Source organism: Nerophis ophidion, linkage group LG09 (genome assembly GCF_033978795.1).
Source record: "Nerophis ophidion isolate RoL-2023_Sa linkage group LG09, RoL_Noph_v1.0, whole genome shotgun sequence".
Taxonomy (NCBI): Eukaryota; Metazoa; Chordata; class Actinopteri; order Syngnathiformes; family Syngnathidae; genus Nerophis; species Nerophis ophidion.
Window position 1 is genome coordinate 49,370,455 of NC_084619.1, and position 23,283 is coordinate 49,393,737.

General features: G+C 42.4%; 2 protein-coding genes across 9 annotated transcripts in view; one reads left to right on the plus strand and one right to left on the minus strand.

Moving 5' to 3' along the window:
- The first annotated feature begins 152 nt into the window (after positions 1-152).
- On the plus strand, positions 153-15,274 carry chchd1 (coiled-coil-helix-coiled-coil-helix domain containing 1). The gene is made up of 3 exons (XM_061911142.1): positions 153-479; positions 1,863-1,981; positions 14,490-15,274. The coding sequence occupies exons 1-3, from the start codon at positions 341-343 to the stop codon at positions 14,589-14,591; spliced, it is 360 nt and encodes a 119-aa protein (XP_061767126.1). The 5' UTR covers positions 153-340; the 3' UTR covers positions 14,592-15,274.
- Positions 15,275-15,765: 491 nt separating this feature from the next.
- The window catches only part of ddx51 (DEAD (Asp-Glu-Ala-Asp) box polypeptide 51), a 46,208-nt gene continuing 38,690 nt past the window's right edge, over positions 15,766-23,283 (minus strand). For 7 of the 8 annotated variants that reach the window (XM_061911137.1, XM_061911138.1, XM_061911139.1 and 4 more), the window contains 2 exons: positions 21,958-22,021; positions 21,668-21,844 (listed from right to left, as the gene is read on the minus strand). In XM_061911137.1, coding sequence (XP_061767121.1) covers positions 21,683-21,844; positions 21,958-22,021 — 226 coding nt within the window. In that variant the 3' untranslated portion in view covers positions 21,668-21,682. Of the gene's footprint in view, positions 15,875-21,667; positions 21,845-21,957; positions 22,022-23,283 lie in introns of those variants that run through there. The other variant, XM_061911134.1, reaches the window with a different exon arrangement.

A 23,283-nucleotide genomic window follows, 5' to 3' on the forward strand; every position in this document is an offset into this window, starting at 1 on the left:
TAAATGTATATATGTATGTCGGATTTCATTGGCTGTGTGTATGTATTTAGATGGATAGATATACACATATCTAGAATTACTAATACATATTTAGCCCATGCTACATACTCCGGTACAGTAGGTAGCAGTATGCACCCTCTAAGTTACGACTGCAGGCCGCCAGAACACCAAAGGAAGAAGAAGAAGTCTTACAATAGAAGAAGAAAAGCAACTCAAGGACAGCTCAGAATCAAATTTACCAAAGTACAGAAACGTATTTCCAATTTGATATTTCCACACTTTAAGTAAAAATAAGAAGAAGTCTCGCGTTCGTTCAGAAGTGGTGGCAATCGTGAATGTAATGGCGGGACAGGGTGGAATTGCTCTCCAGCTTTATGTCAGAAGGTTGCTCAGCAGGGAGAAGAAAAAGCCTGTCCTCAAACCCAACAAACCTCTCATCCTCCGCGATTCTGTAGCCAACCGCAAACCCAAGAAAGAAGGTAAACTAACACGATATACTCCATGAGGCCTCACTAAAGTCTTTTGTGCTTTCGAAACATGGCAGACCTTGTAATGTACACACGCGTGTTACCCTCATAGCATCGCTTCAAAAACCTAATTTGTTGCAATTAGCAGAAACCTGAAGACATGAAAATGAACAATCACATTTAATGCATTTCATGTAATCAGGGCATCTTTTTCATAAGCAGATTCAGTGTTTTCCCTTAGAAAATGTGTTAGTTAAGGTGGTGTCTCTCCAGGGGTAAGGACGTGGGTGGGTGTAAGTCGGCCTTTCGCTGCCAACACAATATACTACAATTTGTGGTGAAGTAGGCCAGCTTTGTTGCATGTGAAGCTTATAATTTTGGTTTGCATTTTCAGCTCCATATGCTGAATACCGATATACTATACATATCTATATTTTTTCCGTAAAGTAAAAACAAAACCGTCCTAGTTAGCTGAGATACTAAGTATGTCATTATTATGACTCAGTAAGTCAATATTTTGACTTAGTAAGTCATTAGTTTGTCATATTTTTGACTTATTAAATTATTAAGTCAAAATAATGACATAAAATACTTAAAAAGTCAAATTAAATATTTACAGTAAGTAAGCGTTTGAAAAAAGAGTTAAAAGTGGGACCACAAGCTGACATATGCTCAACTCATCATGCTTAATTTATTTACAGCATTTGGGAAGCCTGTAGTTGATTTTTATTATTTAAATGTTATATTTTTTATTAACGTGTTAGCAGGGACCCTGCCATTCAAAACTAGGCTGCTACATTACTAGTGATTAATGTAACTATAGCTGAAAAAAATAATTCAATAGCAATAGGAGAGACTATTCATCCCTGAACACCATGGAATTCATGTAAGCTTTATGATGCCGTTACATTATTATATCAACTATCAGAGACAGCTTCAGGAAACTCTTCATTTAACATAATGTCATTTTTTGCTGCTTCAACACAACTCAAGCAACACAGAAAACGGTAATGTGAAATAACTTAGTTGTTAACTGAATGTCAATAATGCTCATCTTTCTCTCAGACAGACAGGGCTTTGCTGTCTGTTTAAAGTGGGGCACGCACGCACGCACGCACTCACACACACACACAGACATACGGCTGCCTTAACAAAAAAGCGCTGCGGGAAACCCTGAGATTTGTTGCGTTATATATGTCCCAACAACCAACTTATGATACATAAATGACATTGCACACTGACCACTGGGTTATATTGCTTGACTAAATCAACATGTTGTGACTAGCTAGTTGTGTAGCTAGTATATATTTTTTGGAGTAAAAAAAAAAAAAAAAAAGGAGTCAACCAATATGCTGAAGGCTACACACTGAGTGTGAGACGTGTATTTTCCTCCAGAGGCCACCTGTATCACAGAATTATCTATCATGATGGCGTGTTGGAAGCAGAACACCTTTGTGGACCAGCTGTGCTCCAAGGAGATTTCTGACTTCTACACATGTGTGAAGAAGGCTCAGGTATGTTTACATGCACAACATGGCTGGCCGCATAAGGGTTGTAACGGTCAGTACAGCACCTCGCTTCTAAGGTCAAGGTTCCATTCATTTTTGCCACAGTATAGGAACAAAACACAAAACAAAAAAAACTGCCCACTTGTTGTGTAAACAGCTGTAGTGATTTTGTAAATGTAACAAACTCCCAGCAGGCAAATCTTTAATCTTTTTTTAGGAAGTTATATCCATTCATTCTCTACCGCTTGTCCAAGTTCCTGAAATTCCTCAAGTTCCTTAAGACGATTTCTGTTTATCACTGTGTTGTAAGTCAACAATGTCGTTTTTAATCAAACATCAAAACAAACTCTCAATTAGCTGACTCAACTTATGGTTCTGAATAAAAAATATTCAAAACCCTTTAATTTGTTGCTTTAATTTTTGCTAAAATTACAAAAGGTCCTTTTATTTCTCACTAAGGTACACTCAGCATCCCATCTTGACAGAAAATAACAATTTAGACATTTTTGCCATTTTATTAAAACAATAAAAAAACTCAAAAATCACATGTACTTAAGTATTCAGACCATTTGCTCAATACTATGTTGATGCACATTGAGCAGCAATCACAGCAGGGGTGGGCAATTAATTTTTACCAGGGGCCGCATGAGCAACCCGAACACTGCTGGAGGGCCACATCGACAATATATCAATTTAATTTTGCTCAATATTATTTTTGATATACCGTAAGATAAATAATATTAATTGATAATAATAATGATATTCATTTCATTTAACCTAACTTAACTTTATACAAAAGCAAATTGCTTTTGTTGGTTAACACTGTCTTACACAACACTTCCTGATGTATAATACAATGCAAAAATGTCAATTTCTGCACAGGGTTAATTTCTGTCACTTTATCCTGCATCCTCTTTAAAAGTCCAACATTTTTCCCCGTCAGATTTGGACCACCATCTGTTGTCACATTTGCCAGCTTGTCCCATTTCAGTCCTAACATGTACAAACATGCATTTACCTCAGTGAACATGTCATTACCTGTGGTTGTCCCTTTTAATTGACTGCATGGCTGCCAGCTCCTCCGTGATTTGAAAGTCTGGAGTTATCTCACGTAAGAAAATGAGCAGCTAGGCGGTGTCACGTACATCAGTGGTCCCCAACCTTTTTGTATCCGCGGACCGGTCAACGCTTAATAATTCGTCCCGCGGCCCGGGTGGGGGGTCCTTTATTTTATTTTATTTTTATTTTTTTATTTTTCATGAAAACGGGACGTTTTTGTCATGAAAAAGGGAGGTTTTTGTGGTTGGTGCACTGATTGTAAGTGTATGTTGTGTTTTTAATGTTTATTTAATAAAAAAAAAATTGTTTATTTTTTTTAATACAAATTTATAAAAAATTATTCTGCAGCCCGGTACCAATCGGGCCACAGCCCGGTGGTTGGGGACCACTGACGTACATCACAGCTCTCATCCAAAGCCAGAGAAAAACAGTCAAAGTCGGCCGTTCTGTTTTTCAGCTGAAGCTCCAAGTTTCTAGCGATGGTCTCAACCCGCCTCGTTACAGTGCGTCGGGAGAGTGACACGTTCTCAAATGCGCCCCTCTTCTTCGGCTTATCAGCGCATCAGAGTCCAATAAGCACTCCTTAAACTCTCCTTCAGAAAAAGCCTTACTTTTTCTGGCGATTTGGTGAGAAATGACGAAACTTGTCCCGACGGCTGCCTCTTTGGGGGTGTGAAATTTGGCAAAAAAGTCCTTATTGGGTTTGCCGTCTTAACATCAACACATCAGCCTCCTTTGCGCGCTCTTTATCAGACAGAGTCCGGTATTTTTCCTCGTCCTTTGTCGTGTAGTTGCGATTTAAATTATATTGTAGCCTGGAAGAGTTAGGGCTGCATGGGACTCTGGATATTTGTTCTGATGTTTTTATGTTGTGTTACGGTGTGGATGTTCGAACAGGGACGCACAAAGGGCCCAGGTGCCGCAGAATGCCCGGGTCTGAATTACAGCCTCAAGTGTTTTTCAATACGATGCCCCACGCTTGGCACACCTATCTTTATTCTGTAGTTTCGCCCATTCCTCTTTGCAGCACCTCTCAAGTTCCGTCAGGTTGGATGAGAAGCGTTGGTTTTCATCCAAGATGTCTCTGTATACACCCATATAAGAATCACATTTAAAAGTGATTCTTTTAAATGTCTTTTTTTCCCTCTTAACATTACCATATTAGTTTTAAAGTAATCATGGACCAAGAAGACAAAAAACATGCATTCATATTTCCCTCCATCGTGACCCGTCTCCCAGTTCCCGCCGCTGAAAACCATCCCCGCAGCATGATGCTGCCACCGCCATGCTTCCCTGTAGGGATGGTATTGGACTGGTAATGAGCGGTGCCTGGTTTCTACATGCCAAGAAGTTCAATCTTTGTCCCATCAGACCAGAGGATTTAGTTTCTCATGGTCTGAGAGTCTTTCAGGTGCATTTTGGCAAACTTTTAACTAAAAAATGGCTTCCGTCCGGTCCCTATACCATACAGGCCTGACTGGTGGATTGCTGCAGAGATGGTTGTCCTTCTGGAAGGTTCTCCTCTCTCCACAGTAGAATGCTGTAACTCTGACAGAGTGGCCATCGGGTTGCTGGTTACTTCCCTGACTAGACTAAGATGAATGCAAAAACGTACTGATACATCTTGGGATGAAAACCAACACTGATGGAGCTTGAGAGGTGCTGCAAAGAGTAATGGGAGAAACTACCCAAAGATAGATGTGCAAAGATTGTGACATGATATTCAAAAAGACTTGAGGCTGTAATTGCTGCCAAAGTTGCACCAACAAAGTATTGAGCAAAGGGTCTGAATACTTATTTACATGAGATTTTTTAAATTTTTAATAAATTTGCTAAACTTTCTACACTTTTGTTTTTTTCTGTCAAGAGTGTCCGTACATTAATGACAAATAAGACTAACTTTTTTGATTTCAGCAAAAGTGGATGCAAAACAACAACAGTGCAATACTTTTTCATAACATGGTCACTACCGCCTAGTTTCTCTTGTTATATTCTTATTTTACTGTTATATTTTTATTCCCATTGTTGCTTTTTAGTTTTATTCTTATTGTAATATTTCTCTATTTTGTTTCCATTTATACCCCCATTATTTATTCACTTTACTTTTTAAATTGATCTCAACTCTGTACACTACTGCTGGAATTTCAATTTTCCCGAAGGAATAAATAAAGTACTATCTATCTAGCTGTCACCCCGCAACCCCAAAAGGGACAAGCGGCAGAAAACGGATGGATTTCAGCAAATGGCTGGAATGAAACAGAAAAACTTTGAAAGCGGTGTGAATACTTTCTGTAGCCACTGTAAATACTGTACATGTGTACAGTAGGGCTTAAAAGTACAATTTATTGGTTAATGGGAAACTTGCTAAAGGTGAATGTGCTGGCCACCTTGTCACTGCAAATATTAAAATACCTCTATGTTGGATCATTTTTTTAGCTATTTAGGTTTTTAAAGGGTCACTCTAATGCTGACATTATTGGCATGTATTTCATAGTTCTGGATCTAAAAAGAATGTCTCCTGGTAAAATATTCCCCAGAATAGGCATGTTTATACGTGGGCATCTCCTATAGAAGACTGGAGGTTCATATTGTGCAGTATGTTTTGGGTTGCAAGTTCATATTGTGCAGTATGTTTTGGTTTGCACCGAATCATTTTATTTTCACGCAAAATTTGAAAGAATGATCAAAGACGCCCTCGAGGGGAGAGAGACTCGGTTGAAATAGTAATGGAGCTTTTTCTCCTCCGCGGATGGATGGGGTGGTTTCACCGAGAATTTGCGGCTCCTCTTTGGCTGGGAACAGACACACTAGGGCTGCAGCATTAGTTGATTTTACAACGTAATCTGATCAACTATGACAGTGTAAAAAAAATAAAAAATAAAAATCATTAAATTGATGTCACTTGTGTTTTGTACTTCCAAGCCAGGTTCCTCCTCTCTGCTTGGAAATATGTTTTAGTTCCACACACACATCAGTGGTTTCCATTTATTCACTTATTTGTGGCCACAAATAAACTCATGCTTTCGGATTTCCCGTAGTTCCTAAATAAAGCAGTTCCTCAATAAAATGATTATGGAAGTGTGGAGGATGTATTATCAATCCACTTCACAACAGACAATGAAACGCAACAGAAGAATTTTGCGACTTTTACATAGGGCTGGGCGATATTGGCTTTTATTAATATCGCAATATTTTTATGCCATATTGCGATATACAATATATATCTCGATATTTTTTCTTAGCATTGAATGAACACTTCCATCCATCCATTTTCTACCGCTTATTCCCTTTCGGGGTCGCGGGCGCCTATCTCAGCTACAATCGGGCAGAAGGCGGGGTACACCCTGGACAAGTCGCCACCTCATCGCAGGGCTGAATGAACACTTGATGCATATAATCACAGCAGTATGATGATTCTATGTGTCTACATTAAAACATTCTTCTTCATACTGCATTAATATATGCTACTTTTAAACTTTCATGCAGAGAGAGAAATCACAACTAAGTCAACTGACCAAATCTGTATTTATTATATACCGTATTTTTCGGAGTATAAGTCGCACCTGCCGAAAATGCATGATAAAGAAGGAAAAAAACATATTTACGTCGCAATGGAGTATAAGTCGCATTTTTGGGGGAAATTTATTACATAAAATCCAACAAGAACAGACATTTGAAAGGCAATTTAAAATAAATAAATAGTGAACAACAGCCTGTTATATGACACATAAAATAACCAACTGAGAAGGTGCCTGGTATGTTAACATAACATATTATGGTAAGAGGCATTCAAATAACTATAACATATAGAACATGCTATACGTTTACCAAAAAATCTGTCACTCCTGATCGCTAAATCCCATGAAATTTCGTTTTTGGTGTCGCTTCTAAACAATTCTGCCAACTCCAAAGGAAAACAATTCGCCGCTTCCTCTTCTATCGGTACGTCGCTTACAGCGGTGTCATCGTCTGGTCCAGTTCCAATTATTCCAGCCTTTCTGAATCCGGACAGGATGGTTTCGGTTGTCACTGAAGTCCATGCTTTGTCGATCCATCCGATGACACCCAGAAAAGTTGCATGGCGCATTCTCCCGGTTGCCGTGAAGCTGTGCTCTCCTTCCATCATCCAAAGCTCCCACAGGCTGTGCTGGACTGCCTTAAAGCTCCTATTGACAAGGATGTCAAGTGGCTGGAGTATTTTGATTAAGCCTCCGGGGATGATGGCAGGTATGGAGTTTACTCCAAACTTTCTTTCTGCTGCTCGATTGCCGTTTCCTGCTGCGTATTTAACTACTTCCAGCTTGTAACCTCCAGTATATGCTTTCCTTTTCGGTGCCATTTTTGTTCATTACCGCCAATGTACCGTTTTCTTTCCCATAATGCACTTCTGTCACGACCCGCCTCCGCCGAATTTTCATTGGTTGACATGTGTGTGACGAATGCTGTAGCATCTTCTTTTCCCACAATGCATTTCTGCCATGACCCGCCTCCGCCAAATATTCATTGGTTGACGTGTGTGTGTGACGATTGCTGACATCCGGCTAGTCTCATCCATCCATCCAACCATCATCTTCCGCTTATCCGAGGTCGGGTCGCGGGGGCAACAGCCTAAGCAGGGAAACCCAGACTTCCCTCTCCCCAGCCACTTCGTCTAGCTCTTCCCGGGGGATCCCGAGGCGTTCCCAGGCCAGCCGGGAGACATAGTCTTCCCAACGTGTCCTGGGTCTTCCCCGTGGCCTCCTACCGGTTGGACGTGCCCTAAACACCTCCCTAGGGAGGCGTTCGGGTGGCATCCTGACCAGATGCCCGAACCACTTCATCTGGCTCCTCTCGATGTGAAGGAGCAGCGGCTTTACTTTGAGCCCCTCCCGGATGGCAGAGCTTCTCACCCTATCTCTAAGGGAGAGCCCCGCCACACGGCGGAGGAAACTCATTTCGGCCACTTGTACCCGTGATCTTATCCTTTCGGTCATGACCCAAAGCTCATGACCATAGGTGAGGATGGGAACGTAGATCGACCGGTTAATTGAGAGCTTTGCCTTCCAGCTCAGCTCCTTCTTCACCACAACGGATCGGTACAACGTCCGCATTACTGAAGACGCCGCACCGATCCGCCTGTCGATCTCACGATCCACTCTTCCCCCACTCGTGAATAAGACTCCTAGGTATTTGAACTCCTCCACTTGGGGCAGGGTCTCCTCCCCAACCCGGAGATGGCATTCCACCCTTTTCCGGGCGAGAACCATGGACTCGGACTTGGAGGTGCTGATTCTCATTCCGGTCGCTTCACACTCGGCTGCGAACCGATACAGCGAGAGCTGAAGATCCCGGTCAGATGAAGCCATCAGGACCACATCATCTGCAAAAAGCAGAGACCTAATCCTGCGGTTACCAAACCGGAACCCCTCAACGCCTTGACTGCGCCTAGAAATTCTGTCCATAAAAGTTATGAACAGAATCGGTGGCAAGGGACAGCCTTGGCGGAGTCCAACCCTCACTGGAAATGTGTTCGACTTACTGCCAGCAATGCGGACCAAGCTCTGGCACTGATCGTACAGGGAACGGACCGCCACAATAAGACAGTCCGATACCCCATACTCTCTGAGCACTCCCCACAGGACTTCCCGAGGGACACGGTCGAATGCCTTCTCCAAGTCCACAAAGCACATGTAGACTGGTTGGGCAAACTCCCATGCACCCTCAAGAACCCTGCCGAGAGTATAGAGCTGGTCCACAGTTCCACGACCAGGACGAAAACCACACTGTTCCTCCTGAATCCGAGGTTCGACTATCCGACGTAGCCTCCTCTCCAGTACACCTGAATAAACCTTACCGGGAAGGCTGAGGAGTGTGATCCCACGATAGTTGGAACACACCCTCCGGTCCCCCTTCTTAAAGAGAGGAACCACCACCCCGGTCTGCCAATCCAGAGGTACCGCCCCCGATGTCCACGCGATGCTGCAGAGTCTTGTCAACCAAGACAGCCCCACAGCATCCAGAGCCTTAAGGAACTCCGGGCGGATCTCGTCCACCCCTGGGGCCTTGCCACCGAGGAGCTTTTTAACTACCTCAGCGACCTCAGCCCCAGAAATAGGAGAGTCCACCACAGATTCCCCAGGCACTGCTTCTTCATAGGAAGACGTGTTGGTGGGATTGAGGAGGTCTTCGAAATATTCCTTCCACCTATCCACAACATCCGCAGTTGAGGTCAGCAGAACACCATCCGCACCATACACGGTGTTAATAGTGCACTGCTTCCCCTTCCTGAGGCGGCGTATGGTGGTCCAGAATCGCTTCGAAGCCGTCCGGAAGTCGTTTTCCATGGCTTCCCCGAACTCCTCCCATGTCCGAGTTTTTGCCTCCGCGACCGCTGAAGCTGCACACCGCTTGGCCTGTCGGTACCTGTCCACTGCCTCCGGATTCCTATGAGCCAAAAGGACCCGATAGGACTCCTTCTTCAGCTTGACGGCATCCCTCACCGCTGGTGTCCACCAAGGGGTTTTAGGATTGCCGCCCCGACAGGCACCAACTACCTTGCGGCCACAGCTCCGATCTGCCGCCTCGACAATAGAGGTGCGGAATATGGTCCACTCGGACTCAATGTCCAGCACCTCCCTCGTGACATGTTCAAAGTTCTTCCGGAGGTGGGAATTGAAACTTTGTCTGACAGGAGACTCTGCCAGACGTTCCCAGCAGACCCTCACAATGCGTTTGGGCCTCCCAGGTCTGTCCGGCATCCTCCCCCACCATCGCAGCCAACTCACCACCAGGTGGTGATCGGTAGAAAGCTCCGCCCCTCTCTTCACCCGAGTGTCCAAAACATGAGGCCGCATCTCCGATGACACAACTACAAAGTCGATCATGGAACTGCGGCCTAGGGTGTCCTGGTGCCAAGTGCACATATGGACACCCTTATGTTTGAACATGGTGTTTGTTATGGACAAACTGTGACGAGCACAAAAGTCCAATAACAAAACACCACTTGGGTTCAGATCCGGGCGACCATTCTTCCCAATCACGCCTCTCCAGGTTTCACTGTCGTTGCCAACGTGAGCGTTGAAGTCTCCCAGTAGGACAAGGGAATCACCCGGGGGAGCACTTTCCAGTACTCCCTCGAGTGCTCCCAAAAAGGGTGGGTACTCTGAACTGCTGTTTGGTGCATAAGCACAAACAACAGTCAGGACCCGTCCCCCCACCCGAAGGCGGAGGGAGGCTACCCTTTCGTCCACCGGGTTTAACTCCAACGTACAGGCTTTGAGCCGGGGAGAAACAAGAATTGCCACCCCAGCCCGTCGCCTCTCACTGCCGGCAACGCCAGAGTGGAAGAGGGTCCAATCCCTCTCGAGAGAAGTGGTTCCAGAGCCCTTGCTGTGCGTCGAAGTGAGTCCGACTATATCCAGCCGGAATTTCTCGACTTCGCGCACTAACTCAGGCTCTTTCCCCCCCAGTGACGTGACGTTCCACGTCCCAAGAGCTAGCTTCTGTAGCCGAGGATCGGACCGCCAAGTGCCCTGTCTTCGGCTGTCGCCCAGCTCACATTGCACCCGACCTCTATGGCCCCTGCTATGGGTGGTGAGCCCATTGGAGGGGTGACCCACGTTGCCTCTTCGGGCTGTGCCCGGCCGGGCCCCATGGGAACAGGCCCGGCCACCAGCCACTCGCCATCGTGCCCCACCTCCGGGCCTGGCTCCAGAGGGGGGCCCCGGTGACCCGCGTCCGGGCGAGGGAAATCTGGGTTTATGATTTTTCTTCTTCATAAAGGTCTTCGAGCTGCTCTTTGTCTGATCCCTCACCTAGAACCTGTTTGCCTTGGGAGACCCTACCAGGGGGCTTTATGCCCCCGGACAACATAGCTCCTAGGATCATTGGGACACGCAAACTCCTCTACCACGATAAGGTTGCAGTCTCATACGTGAATGAGATAAATAATATTTGATATTTTACGGTAATATGTTAATAATTTCACACATAAGTCGCTCCAGAGTATACGTCGCATCCCCGGCCAAACTATGAAAAAAACTGCGACTTATATTCCAAAAAATACAGTACTCTTCACTCCTTCGCGGGTGACTTTTTAAATGAAAGAACAGAATAGTAGTGCTGCAACACTTCTGCTGCATAATTTGCATTTTTGCTGTTTTTTTGGGCATTAATTGTTCTTCCTCCATTTGTGATCAGTTTTGCACCTCTCTTGTATTGTCACAAGCTCTGCTTGAGCCACCTGCCTCAGCTAATGTTAGCCATGCCGCTACCTCTCTGCTCGGCGAACTTATTACGCTAGACAGTATGTGACGTATGTAAGAAGGCGGGCTTGTTTTACGTCTCTATGAGAGGGACGAGAAGGAGTGAGAAACGCCTGTAGTGTAATGCCCGCAGCTAAAAGCAACTGCGTGAGAACGTATACTCGATTACAGTATAGTCATTTTCTATATCGCACAGAGACAAACCCGCGATATATCGTTTATATCAATATATCGCCCAGCCCTACATTGACATTATAATTAGCAAACAGAGGTGATGCATCAAAAGTGAAAGTTTGTGTCTTGTATTTATTTGGTAATTCTCCACAACGTGCAAAACCTGCTGAATGTTAAGTTTCTTTCTGCAACACAGACACTCTTTATTACTTGCACACGCTCCTAACGCCACTGGTACTTTTGTCTGTACTGCTAAGACTTCTGGGTAATGTTTGCACGTAACAACACACACAAATCCTCCATCACTGCCATAAGTGTTTAAAAACTGTAACAAGGTTATGCCAATTTCTACACTACTAAGAAATACATAACATGTGTTGACTATCACCAATAAGTTTTTACGTATTCATTACTTGTCCAATACTGTACCTTTTGACACAGGAATTAACTTAAAAATGTCAAAGTTATGTTTTGAATGAACTATCAGTATAAGACATTAAGAAGTGGTAATATTAAATATAAGCTTTGCTTCTTCCTACTCCTTTTCTGATATATTGAAATGTGCAAATGTAACCACACGACATTCCTTAAAGGGGTCCTATTAGGCACAATTTTCTTACCCTCTGGTATTTATTGTCAATCAATCAATCAATGTTTATTTATATAGCCCCAAATCACAAATGTCTCAAAGGACTGCACAAATCATTACGACTACAACATCCTCGGAAGAACCCACAAAAGGGCAAGGAAAACTCACACCCAGTGGGCAGGGAGAATTCACATTCAGTGGGACGCCAGCGACAATGCTGACTATGAGAAACCTTGGAGAGGACCTCAGATGTGGGCAACCCCCCCCCTCTAGGGGACCGAAAGCAATGGATGTCGAGCGGGTCCAACATGATACTGTGAAAGTTCAATCCATAGTGGCTCCAAGACAGCAGTGAGAGTCCCGTCCACAGGAAACCATCTCAAGCGGATCAGCAGCGTAGAGATGTCCCCAACCGATACAGGCGAGCGGTCCATCCTGGGTCCCGACGAGCGGTCCATCCTGGGTCTCGACTCTGGACAGCCAGTACTTCATCCATGGTCATCGGACCGGACCCCCTCCACAAGGGAGGGGGGGACATAGGAGAAAGAAAAGAAGCGGCAGATCAACTGGTCTAAAAAGGAGGTCTATTTAAAGGCTAGAGTATACAGATGAGTTTTAAGATGAGACTTAAATGCTTCTACTGAGGTAGCATCTCGAACTGTTACCGGGAGGGCATTCCAGAGTACTGGAGCCCGAACGGAAAACGCTCTATAGCCCGCAGACTTTTTTTGAGCTCTAGGAATCACTAATAAGCCGGAGTCTTTTGAACGCAGATTTCTTGCCGGGACATACGGTACAATACAATCGGCAAGATAGGCTGGAGCTAGACCGTGTAGTATTTTATACGTAAGTAGTAAAACCTTAAAGTCACATCTTAAGTGCACAGGAAGCCAGTGCAGGTGAGCCAGTACAGGCGTAATATGATCAAACTTTCTTGTTCTTGTCAAAAGTCTAGCAGCCGCATTTTGTACCAACTGTAATCTTTTAATGCTAGACATTGGGAGACCCGAAAATAATACGTTACAGTAATCGAGACGAGACGTAACAAACGCATGGATAATGATCTCGGCGTCTTTAGTGGACAAAATGGAGCGAATTTTAGCGATATTACGGAGATGAAAGAAGGCCGTTTTAGTAACGCTTTTAATGTGTGACTCAAAGGAGAGAGTTGGGTCGAAGATAATACCCAGATTTTTTACAGAGTCACCTTGTTTTATTATTTGGTTGTCAAATGTTAAAGTTGTATTATTAAATAGAGGTCGGTGTCTAGCAGGACCGATAATCAGCATTTCCGTTTTTTTGGCATTAAGTTGCAAAAAGTTAGCGGACATCCATTGTTTAATTTCATTAAGACACGCTTCCAACTGACTACAGTCCGGCGTGTTGGTCAGCTTTAGGGGCATGTAAAGTTGGGTGTCATCAGCATAACAGTGAAAGCTAATACCGTATTTGCGTATGACGTCACCTAGCGGCAGCATGTAGATGCTGAAGAGTACAGGGCCAAGGACCGAACCCTGGGGAACTCCACACGTTACCTTAACATAGTCCGAGGTCACACTGTTATAGGAGACGCACTGCATCCTATCAGTAAGATAAGAGTTAAACCATGACAGGGCTGAGTCTGAAATACCAATTCGTATTTTGATACGCTCTAATAAAATATTATGATCGACGGTATCGAAAGCAGCGCTAAGATCGAGGAGCAGCAACATATGTAGGATCTCTATAAGTCCTGAAAATTAGAAATCAAACCATGGAGGCATGGCTGAGATATTTATAAAACAATTTTGCCCTTCTCATACTTCCTGCAAAATAGATTTTTGGAATTAGAGTAGCGAGGGACGCATTTGTCGCTAGTTACGTCAGCAGATATCTCTATAAATGGTAGAGGTTTACCTGGAGAGCTTTGCACAAGTTCACCATTGTAGTCTGACATAATAGCCACTAAGTTACTCATTTTTCTCTTTCTATTGTTGTGGGGCATACTGGCTCGTACATGCACGTGCATCCTTCGTCGTTGCCATTCCTAATACAAAGTAGTGTATAGTTCTAACTTATGTGTCAGTAGACTCCATATGGAAGTACTAGAAGCCACAACATGGCTAACGGGGAGAAGATGGTGTCCGACGTGTAGGCATGTAAGTAAGACTACCCACAAAATGGTGCATAATGAAGAGACGGTCAGAAAGCGGCTTGAAGAAAGTCTGTAAAACAATCTGTGCACATTTCTGACTAAAGAACCATCAATACATGTTATGTAGACCACAGGGAAGTGTTTAGAATGTGGGGGGGGGGGGGGGGGATCGTAATATGACCTCTTTAAATAAAACATTAAAATATTTTAGTGCGTGTTTAAGTACTTTTTGAGCTCATTCAACAATCAGCTTGATAACTGTGATATGACCTTTTCATGTCAAATTTCTTGTAACAAATGTTTTCTCCCTCCTAGGCTGCAAAGAAGAAGGAATCAGAACAGACAGATGTTCCTGGAGGACCCAAGCATATCAACAGACTTTTAAAGAGATATCCAAATATAGTTAAGGAGATCTAGGAACCCAATGTTGTTTTGTTTCTTGAATTACATCAAAAATAAGACACACTTTGTAAAATTGATACAACTGTCTTGCCAACTGGTCCCAGATCCTCAAGATAAATTACAAGCTACTCCTGTCATCCTGGACTGGTCCTTCAATTTCCCCCCCCCAGAATCATCGGTGAAGTCAAATCTTGCATGACGTTCCAGAGCAAGGGCAAGTGACTTACCTGGTCTTTTTTCATTCTCTGAATCAACAATCTTCTTTTTGATGGTATTTTAGTCCAATCCAGTCCTGTGCAGCAGGTCCCCAATCTTGTCCCTCAGGTCCTTTGCTGCTCTTGGGTCTTGTCTATGTTGTTGGGGAGGTTTGAATGAAGCGACTATGTGATGGATGAATTGAGTAAAAGGGCACAACTTATTTGAGCGCTTCACAGACACATAGCTGGTTTGTGGGGGGAGAAACATCAAATACACATCAAATGTTGCTGTATTTTATTTTTTTTTTACAACTCTCCCTCTTTAAATTAAAAATAAAATATAATTTCAATAACATACAAAACAATTCACGTTTTCACTGCTGAATGTTTATGTTTGTATGTATCTTTCCCGAGGCCAGAATCTACTCTACTTGAATTGAGTACTGTACAGTACTGCTACTGTACAGTGTTAAGGTATATAAAATTATTCTCAACACACAACATTGGTTCCTTTTATGTTATTGTTTACATGTGCAAGAATTGGAGAGACTGAACTATTTCAGGAAGACCAAACAGCTCCCACAACTGTCCCATGTTTTGATGACACATTGCCACTAAATATTCAATTCAGTCCTTTCAGAAGCTCAGATGAAAGCACTAAACAAAATATTTATATTGGTTGACCAACATCTGTTCTTATGGGGGGGAAAAATCTGGATTAATTTAGGAGAAAAAGTCTAATCATATCAAGTCTAAGGGTTTGATAGTGAGTACCAGTAGTTTTTGCCATAATTCAATCAATTGCAAATATTAGGCTTCATGCCTTCTGTAAAATGATCAAAAACGTATTATGTCTACTCTACAATTTCTAAAGGTAAAAACACATTTTAAAAACATGTAACTATTTAAATTCACCCTTCAATTTAGCAAATACAGGTTACATGTTTTCCCTTCATTAATTCTACCTCATATCAATTGCAAGCACACGTCTCTCAAAATGTATATATTTTATTCAGTTTTATGGCAGTGATGGCGATTTATTGCTGATGTCCTTGTCACCTCATAAAAATATCTGCATCATCTTTGATAATATTTCTCCTCCTGCAAAAACAGAAAAAGCAGAATTACACATGTATGAAAATAAAGGAAAGACATTCACGAGCAGCAAGTGCGAGATATACATATATACAATCAATTACCATGTGCAGTAAGTAAGAAGATGGGAACAATTATGCATGATATAAAAAAAGGGATACAAACCAATTTAAAAACAAGCAAACAGGTGTTTTTTATGAACTAATGGTGTGCTTTGCATATATATATAAATATATATACAAACACACATGCTATATAAGTATACAAAATATTCTGTACAGATATTGTGCAGATGGATGAAGGATATGCCCTCCATCTACTTTCTTTTACTGATCTAAAGTCAGGTCACGGGGGCAGCAGCTTAAGCAGAGAAACCCAGACTTCTCTCTCCCCAGCCACTTCATCCAGCTCCTCCTGGGGAATTCTGACGTGTATCCAGGCCAGCTGGGAAATATAGTCCCCCCAACATGTCCTGGATCTTCTTCATGGCCTCCTGCTGGTTGGATGCGCCCTTTGGGGTAGCACCCCGACCAGAGGCCCAAGCCATCTCATCTGGCTCCTCTAGATGTGGAGGAGCAGCGGGTTTATTCGGATCTTCTCACCCTATTTCTGAGGAAGAGTCCTGCCACCCAACGGAAGAAACTAATTTCGGCCGGTTGTACCCGTGATCTTGTCCTTTCAATCATAACCCAAAGCTCATGACCATAGGTGAGGATAGAGACGTAGATCAACCGATAAATTGAGAGCTTTGCCTTCCGGCTCAAGTCTTTCTTCACCACAATGGGTCGATACAGGGCCCGCATAACTGAAGATACTGCCTTGCTCCGCCTGTCAATCTCAAGATCCACTCTTCCCTTACCCGTGAACAAGACTGAAGTACTTAAACTCCACTTGGGGAAAAAATCTCCTCCCCAACAGTTAGAAAAAAAAGTAAAATTACCCATGATTGTCACACACACACTAGGTGTGGTGAGATTATCTTCTGCATTGACACATCACTCTCACCCCCCTGGGAGTGAGGGGAGCAGTGAGTGGCAGCGCCTGGGGAATCATTTTTGGTGATTTTAGACATCGACAACAAGCTGAATGGGTCAAAACATGCTGAGGCCCTCTACAAGAAGGGAGGCTAGGATCCTTCAACGTCTGTACAAAGATGTTAAAGATGTTCTACGAGTCGGTGGTGGCGAGCGCCTTATTGTATGCCGTGGCTTGCTGGGGCAGCGGATTGAGAGTGAGGGACGCAAACAGACTGGACAAGTTGGTAGAGAAAGCCAGTAACGTGGTGGGAGTGGAGCTGGACTCTCTGGCGGTGGTGTCAGAGAGGAGAAGTCTAGCAAAACTCCTAGCCATTATGGACAACACATCCCAACCACTACACTCGGACCTTGCGGAGAGAATGAGCACGTTCAGTTGAAGGCTCAGACTCTCAAAATGTAACACGGAACGACACAGGAGGTCCTTCATACCGACAGTCATCAGACTGTATAATGCATATGTTCCTTATTGACTGCACTTAAAAATGTAGAATATATTTATATTATTCATATATTATATATATAATATATTATATATATATTATGTATTATTATTGTTCTGCCCCAGTTATTAAGATTACTCTATTTAGTGTATGTTTATTGCTAAGTCATTTCAATTGGTTCTGCTAAGTGAGCTGTACCTATAAGAAACGCGTAGGTAGGTCACGTGTTTAGACTCCGGAAACATTTCAAACTGGTGCGCACAACTCCACTTCACTCCTCGTGTTTCTCAGCAAACAACTATTACATCTTATGCTGTTCGTGGCGTCGTTGGTGTGTACCTATCTTTAATGTTTATAGTACACAATGAATCATACTTAGCTGTGAAATGTGTGTGTTTAACGACGTTAGACGATATCTGATTTCATCACTTGTTCACGTCAGCTAACTTTCATTTGTTGTCATCACTCTCACACGGCGTGGCGCAGTGGAAGAGTGGCCGGCCGCAACCCGAGGGTCCCTGGTTCAAATCCCACCTAGTACCAACCTCGTCACGTCCGTTGTGTCCTGAGCAAGACACTTCACCCTTGCTCCTGATGGGTGCTGGTTAGCGCCTTGCATGGCAGCTCCCTCCATCAGTGTGTGAATGTGTGTGTGAATGGGTAAATGTGGAAGTAGTGTCAAAGCGCTTTGAGTACCTTAAAGGTTGAAAAGCGCTATACAAGTACAACCCATTTATCATTTATCTGCCTCCATCTGGTGGACGTTTGTTGTACTGTTACTTAAGACAACTTACCGGTAAACAGCAGAATGCTCATTTGTCACTTGTATTTAATAATTATAACAATACATACAGTAAAGTGTGACAAAGTTAAACTTAGATTTAATTCAAATGGAATACTTGATAGTCTGTGATATGACATTATTAAGTTCATTTAATTCAGGCATTTACATGTACAATGTTTGTGTCCTACAGTTTCACCCTTTCAATTGTCAATAAACCTGGCCTCCATCAGTCAACCTGGTGTTCAGAGTTTTGATGAGCGGAAGGTGTTGAACTTACTGCCTTCGTGTACAAGTGTGCTTAAGGAAGGCAGGATAATTATCATTGTTTATTGTGAGCGAACTGTGGAGCTGAATTTCCCCCAGGGATCAATAAAGTACTTTCTATTCTATTCTATCCCCCAATTCCAACCCTTGATGCTGAGTGCCAAGTAGGGAGAGAATGGGTCCCATTTTTAAAGTCATTGGTATGACTCAAAAGGGGTTTGATCTCCCGACCTACCGATCTCAGGGCAGACACTCTAACCCAGGGGTAGGGAACCTATAGCTCTAGAGCCAGATGTGGGTCTTTTGGTGACTGCATCTGGCTCTCAAATAAATCTTAGCTGACATTGCTTAACACAATAAGTAATGAATAATCCCGCTGGTAATCACAGTGCTAAAAAAAAACGTTCAAAATATAAAACATTCTCATGCATTTTAATCCATCCATCCATTTTCTACCGCACCTGTTCAAGAAATAAAAATGTTATTAAAAAGAATTAAAGACTCATTATACTCTAAAAATGTTGGTTTTACTTAAAAAATGCACGCATTTAGTTGTATTCAGTGTTAAAAAATGATATGGCTCTCACGGAAATACATTTTAAAATATTTGGCTTTCATGGCTTTCTCAGCCACAAAGGTCCTCGATCCCTGCTCTAACCACCAGGCCACTGAAATCGGAAGATACTCCACCCTTCACCAGCCAAGAACCATGGACTCAAAACTTTGAGGTGCTGATTCTCATCCCAGTCGCTTCACACCTGTCTGAAAACCAATCCAGCGAGAGACGAAAATCCTGGCCAGATGAAGCCATCAGGACCACATCATCTGCAAAAAGTAGAGACCTAATCCTGCAGCCACCAAACCGAATCCCCTCAACGGCCTGACTGCACCTACAAATGATGTCCATAAAAGTTATGAACAGAATCGGTGACAAAGGTCAAATCTGGAGGAGTCTGGCTTACTGCTGGCAATGCAGACCAAGCTCTGACACTGATCATATACGGAACCGACCGCCACCATCAGGCGGTCCAATACCCCATACTCTCTAAGAACACCCCACAGGACCGCAAACACCCATGCGCCCTCAGGGATCCTGCTAAGCAGATAGAGCTGGTCCACAGTCCCACGACTAGGACGAAAACCACACTGATCCTCCTGAATACCAGACTCGACAATCCAGCAAAGCCTCCTCTCCAGTACACCTGAATAGACCTTACCGGGAAGTTTGTAGGAATTAGATAGCAGTCTATTTCGTTGTGAAAGATGAGGGGAGGGGTAACGCTAAAATGGGGAAATAGCTTTTGAGGAAGAAACTGTTCCTTAACTTGGTGGTGTCGTACTGGAGGGGAGAAGCTGGAAAAGTCTATTGCAAGGGTTTGACGGGTTCTAAAGAATACTGTGAGTCCCGTACAAATACTGTATTTTTGGACAATAAGTAGCAGTTTTTTTCAGTTTGGCCAGGGGTGCGATTTATACTAAGGACACATTACCATAAAATATCAAATATTATTATTTAGTTAATTCACGTAAGAGACTAGACGTATAAGATTTCATGGGATTTAGCAAGGCTGACCATATTCTGAAATCCCAAAAAGAGGACACATATATGCACGCCAAGGCCGGGAGTAGGCGAAAATTTGCCAATTATACTCGAACTTGCTTTATAAATAATATATTTATTTAAATAAAGCATTTTTTCTCCTCTGTTGACGGCTGTGTTGGCGCTAGGGATTTCTAAAATGGGGTCCCAGGGACCCCATCAAGTCATAAAAATGGGGTCCCACAGTAAATTTTTGGGGTCCCACTTTTTTGTAAGCGTTTTGAAAACAAATGATAAACGTATTCATTATCCTGTTGTATCTCACATTCTATATCGTGTTTTGGAAAAAGGTTGTCATAAATGTTACTTAATTCATTTAAAAAAATAATTAAAAAAAGAAAACAAAAGTCTATGCATATGTAAATGTATTCAGTTATAAACATTCATTCACTTTCTTCTTTCCTTCATGGATCTAAACTTTACCGCTGCTGGTAGTTTTTTCCATGTTTTTATTTAATAAGTTGTAGATGTATTTATTTCAGTATAAAAGTGTAAAAGGTGTTTTGCTTGGGTCATGAAATGATAATAATGGTGTGCCAGGGCATACTTACATTTTATATTTAACGCTTAAATCTCTGGAGTCTTACATTCACCTTAGTGTTTACCTAGAAGTCTATTTCCTTTTCCCGGCAAAACTCGAACCAACACTTCCTGTCAATAGCGTAACTTCCCTAACTTCCCCGGAAGTCCCGCCCCCCCAACCAAAGCCATTGGCTAACACCCCGTAGCCAGCCGCTACAATATTTACAGCTAGTGTGATGTTATGAGCCAGGGGATAAAAGGACTACACTACCCAGCATGCAACAGAAGTGACGAGCATGCGCAGTAGCCCGGTAAAGGGGGGTGGTGTTTCGCCATGACGGCATCTTGTATGTTGTGATATGCACGCTCTGAAAGTAAACGTTAAGAACTCAGCCCAAAAATACACGCAACCCTAATTCAAAATGCCGGACATTTGACGCATTTAAAAAAAAACGCCCGGACACGCCGGACAACGCCGCAAAAGAGGACATGTCCGGGGAAAAGAGGACGTATGGTCAGCCTAATTTAGCACTTAGGAGTGATGGATTGTTCGGTAAACGTATAGCATGTTCCATATGTTATAGTTATTTGAATGACTCTTACCATAATGTGTTACGTTAACATACCAGGCACCTTCTCAGTTGGTTATTTATGCGTCATATAACGTACATTTATTCAGCCTGTTGTTCACTATTCTTTATTTATTTTAAATTGCCTTTCAAATATCTATTCTTGGTGTTTGGTTTTATCAAATAAATTTCCCCAAGAAATGCGACTTATACTCCAGTGCGACTCATATGTTTTTTTCCTTCTTTATTATGCATTTTCGGGTGGTGCGACTTATACTCCAGAGCGACTTACAATTTGAAAAATACGGTTCTTTTTTTTTGGTCGTTCTGTGGCTCACTTAAAAGAGCCGTTCAATAGACTCAATTCATTTGTGAACATCACATCACATCTTTTGATTAAACGTTGTGAAGTTTGTCTTTCAGCTTCCCGTCAAAGGATACTGAGTGACACTGCAAAGCATTTTGTTGGACTTATTGTGAACACTCAAAACAACTCAGAAGATGTTCAGAAGGTAGACATAGCTGAGTGTTTCATAAATGACTATGAAAGAGAACTAGATTGTTTTTTTCATTTTTGCACAGACTTTCAATATTTTGTTTAAATGAAGCGATTCTGTTGTTTTACCTTAATTACAGAAGCAAGTTTCTGTAATGCTTGTTCATATCGGCCTTCCATACTCCTCAGGTTTGAAGGTATAATGGTCTGCTTTTGGATGCCTGGGCTTCCCGCTTCAGCCACCATGTGAAGAAAGTTATTTTCCTGAGTGGAAGGAAAAGACGCTCAGTCAGACAACGGATAAATGAAGTTAACAATAAAAAAAACAATCAGTGCATGTAGGGAGGTTGTTTATGTGTCACATGTGAAAGTCACACCTGTATTCCAAGCACGAAGGTGAAGGCCAGGCCAGATTTTCCAGCTCTTGCAGTTCTTCCAATTCTGAAACAAAAAGAAGATTTACTACAAATGATTACAATATTTCATTGCGATCAATCGCAGTTTGTTCATAATTAAATCAAAATTAATTGCAGATAAATATAATTTTTCTTCATTGATGAGTGTACCTCAGAAAGATAATTTGGATCATTTATTCGCCTTAATGAAATGTGTTTTTAACATTTTACTCTTTTCAACAGTTTAACACAAAAAGACAAACATGATAAAATAATATCTGCAATATGTTGGTGTCTTGCCTGACGTTGTTTTCTGTTGGAATACAGATTGTGTATTCCTGCTGTAGAAACCCATGCTCTCAGAGGTGGAGCTACACAATTACATGCATTATTAACACAAAATGTGGATTGTTATGGTCATGCTTTGATTTTTAGAAGCGACGTTTCCATTGCAGTCTTTTTGCAGAATAAAAGTTGCCGTATTTTTCGGAGTATAAGTCGCACCTGCCGAAAATGCATAATAAAGAAGGAAAAAAAACATATATAAGTCGCAATAAAGCATAAATCGCATTTATTGGGGAAATGTATTTGAGAAAACCCAACACCAAGAATAGACATTTGAAAGACAATTTAAAATAAAAATAGTGAACAACAGGCTGAATAAATGTACGTTATATGACGCATAAATAACCAACTGAGAAGGTGCCTGGTATGTTAACATATTATGGTAAGAGTCATTCAAATAACTATAACATGCTATACGTTTACCAAACAATCTGTCACTCCTAATCGATAATTTCGATGAAATCTTATACGTCAAGTCTCTAACGTGAATGAGTTAAATAATATTATTTGATATTTTACGGTAATGTGTTAATAATTTCACACATAAGTCGCACCCCTGGCCAAACTATGAAAAAAACGGCGACTTATAGTCCAAAAAATACGGTATATTACTAAAATGTTGATTGCAACTTGTAGCTATTTCCATTATTATACCCGGGAATCATTTTTGGTGATTTAACCCCCAATTCCAACCCTTGATGCTGAGTGCCAAGCAGGGAAGTAATGGGTCCCATTTTTATAGTCTTTTGTATGACTCGGCCGGGGTTTGCACTCACAACCTAACGATGGTGATGGGTCAAATGAAGAGAATAATTTTGCCACACCTAGTTGGTACATTAACTTTTGAGTCATGAGCTGTAATTCCCTTAGATGTCATCCCGGCAGACTCCACTTAGAGGAAGATATTGCAGCCACTTAGGTTAGGTCAATAGAAGACAAAGGCAGCGGGTGATCGCTCAAAGG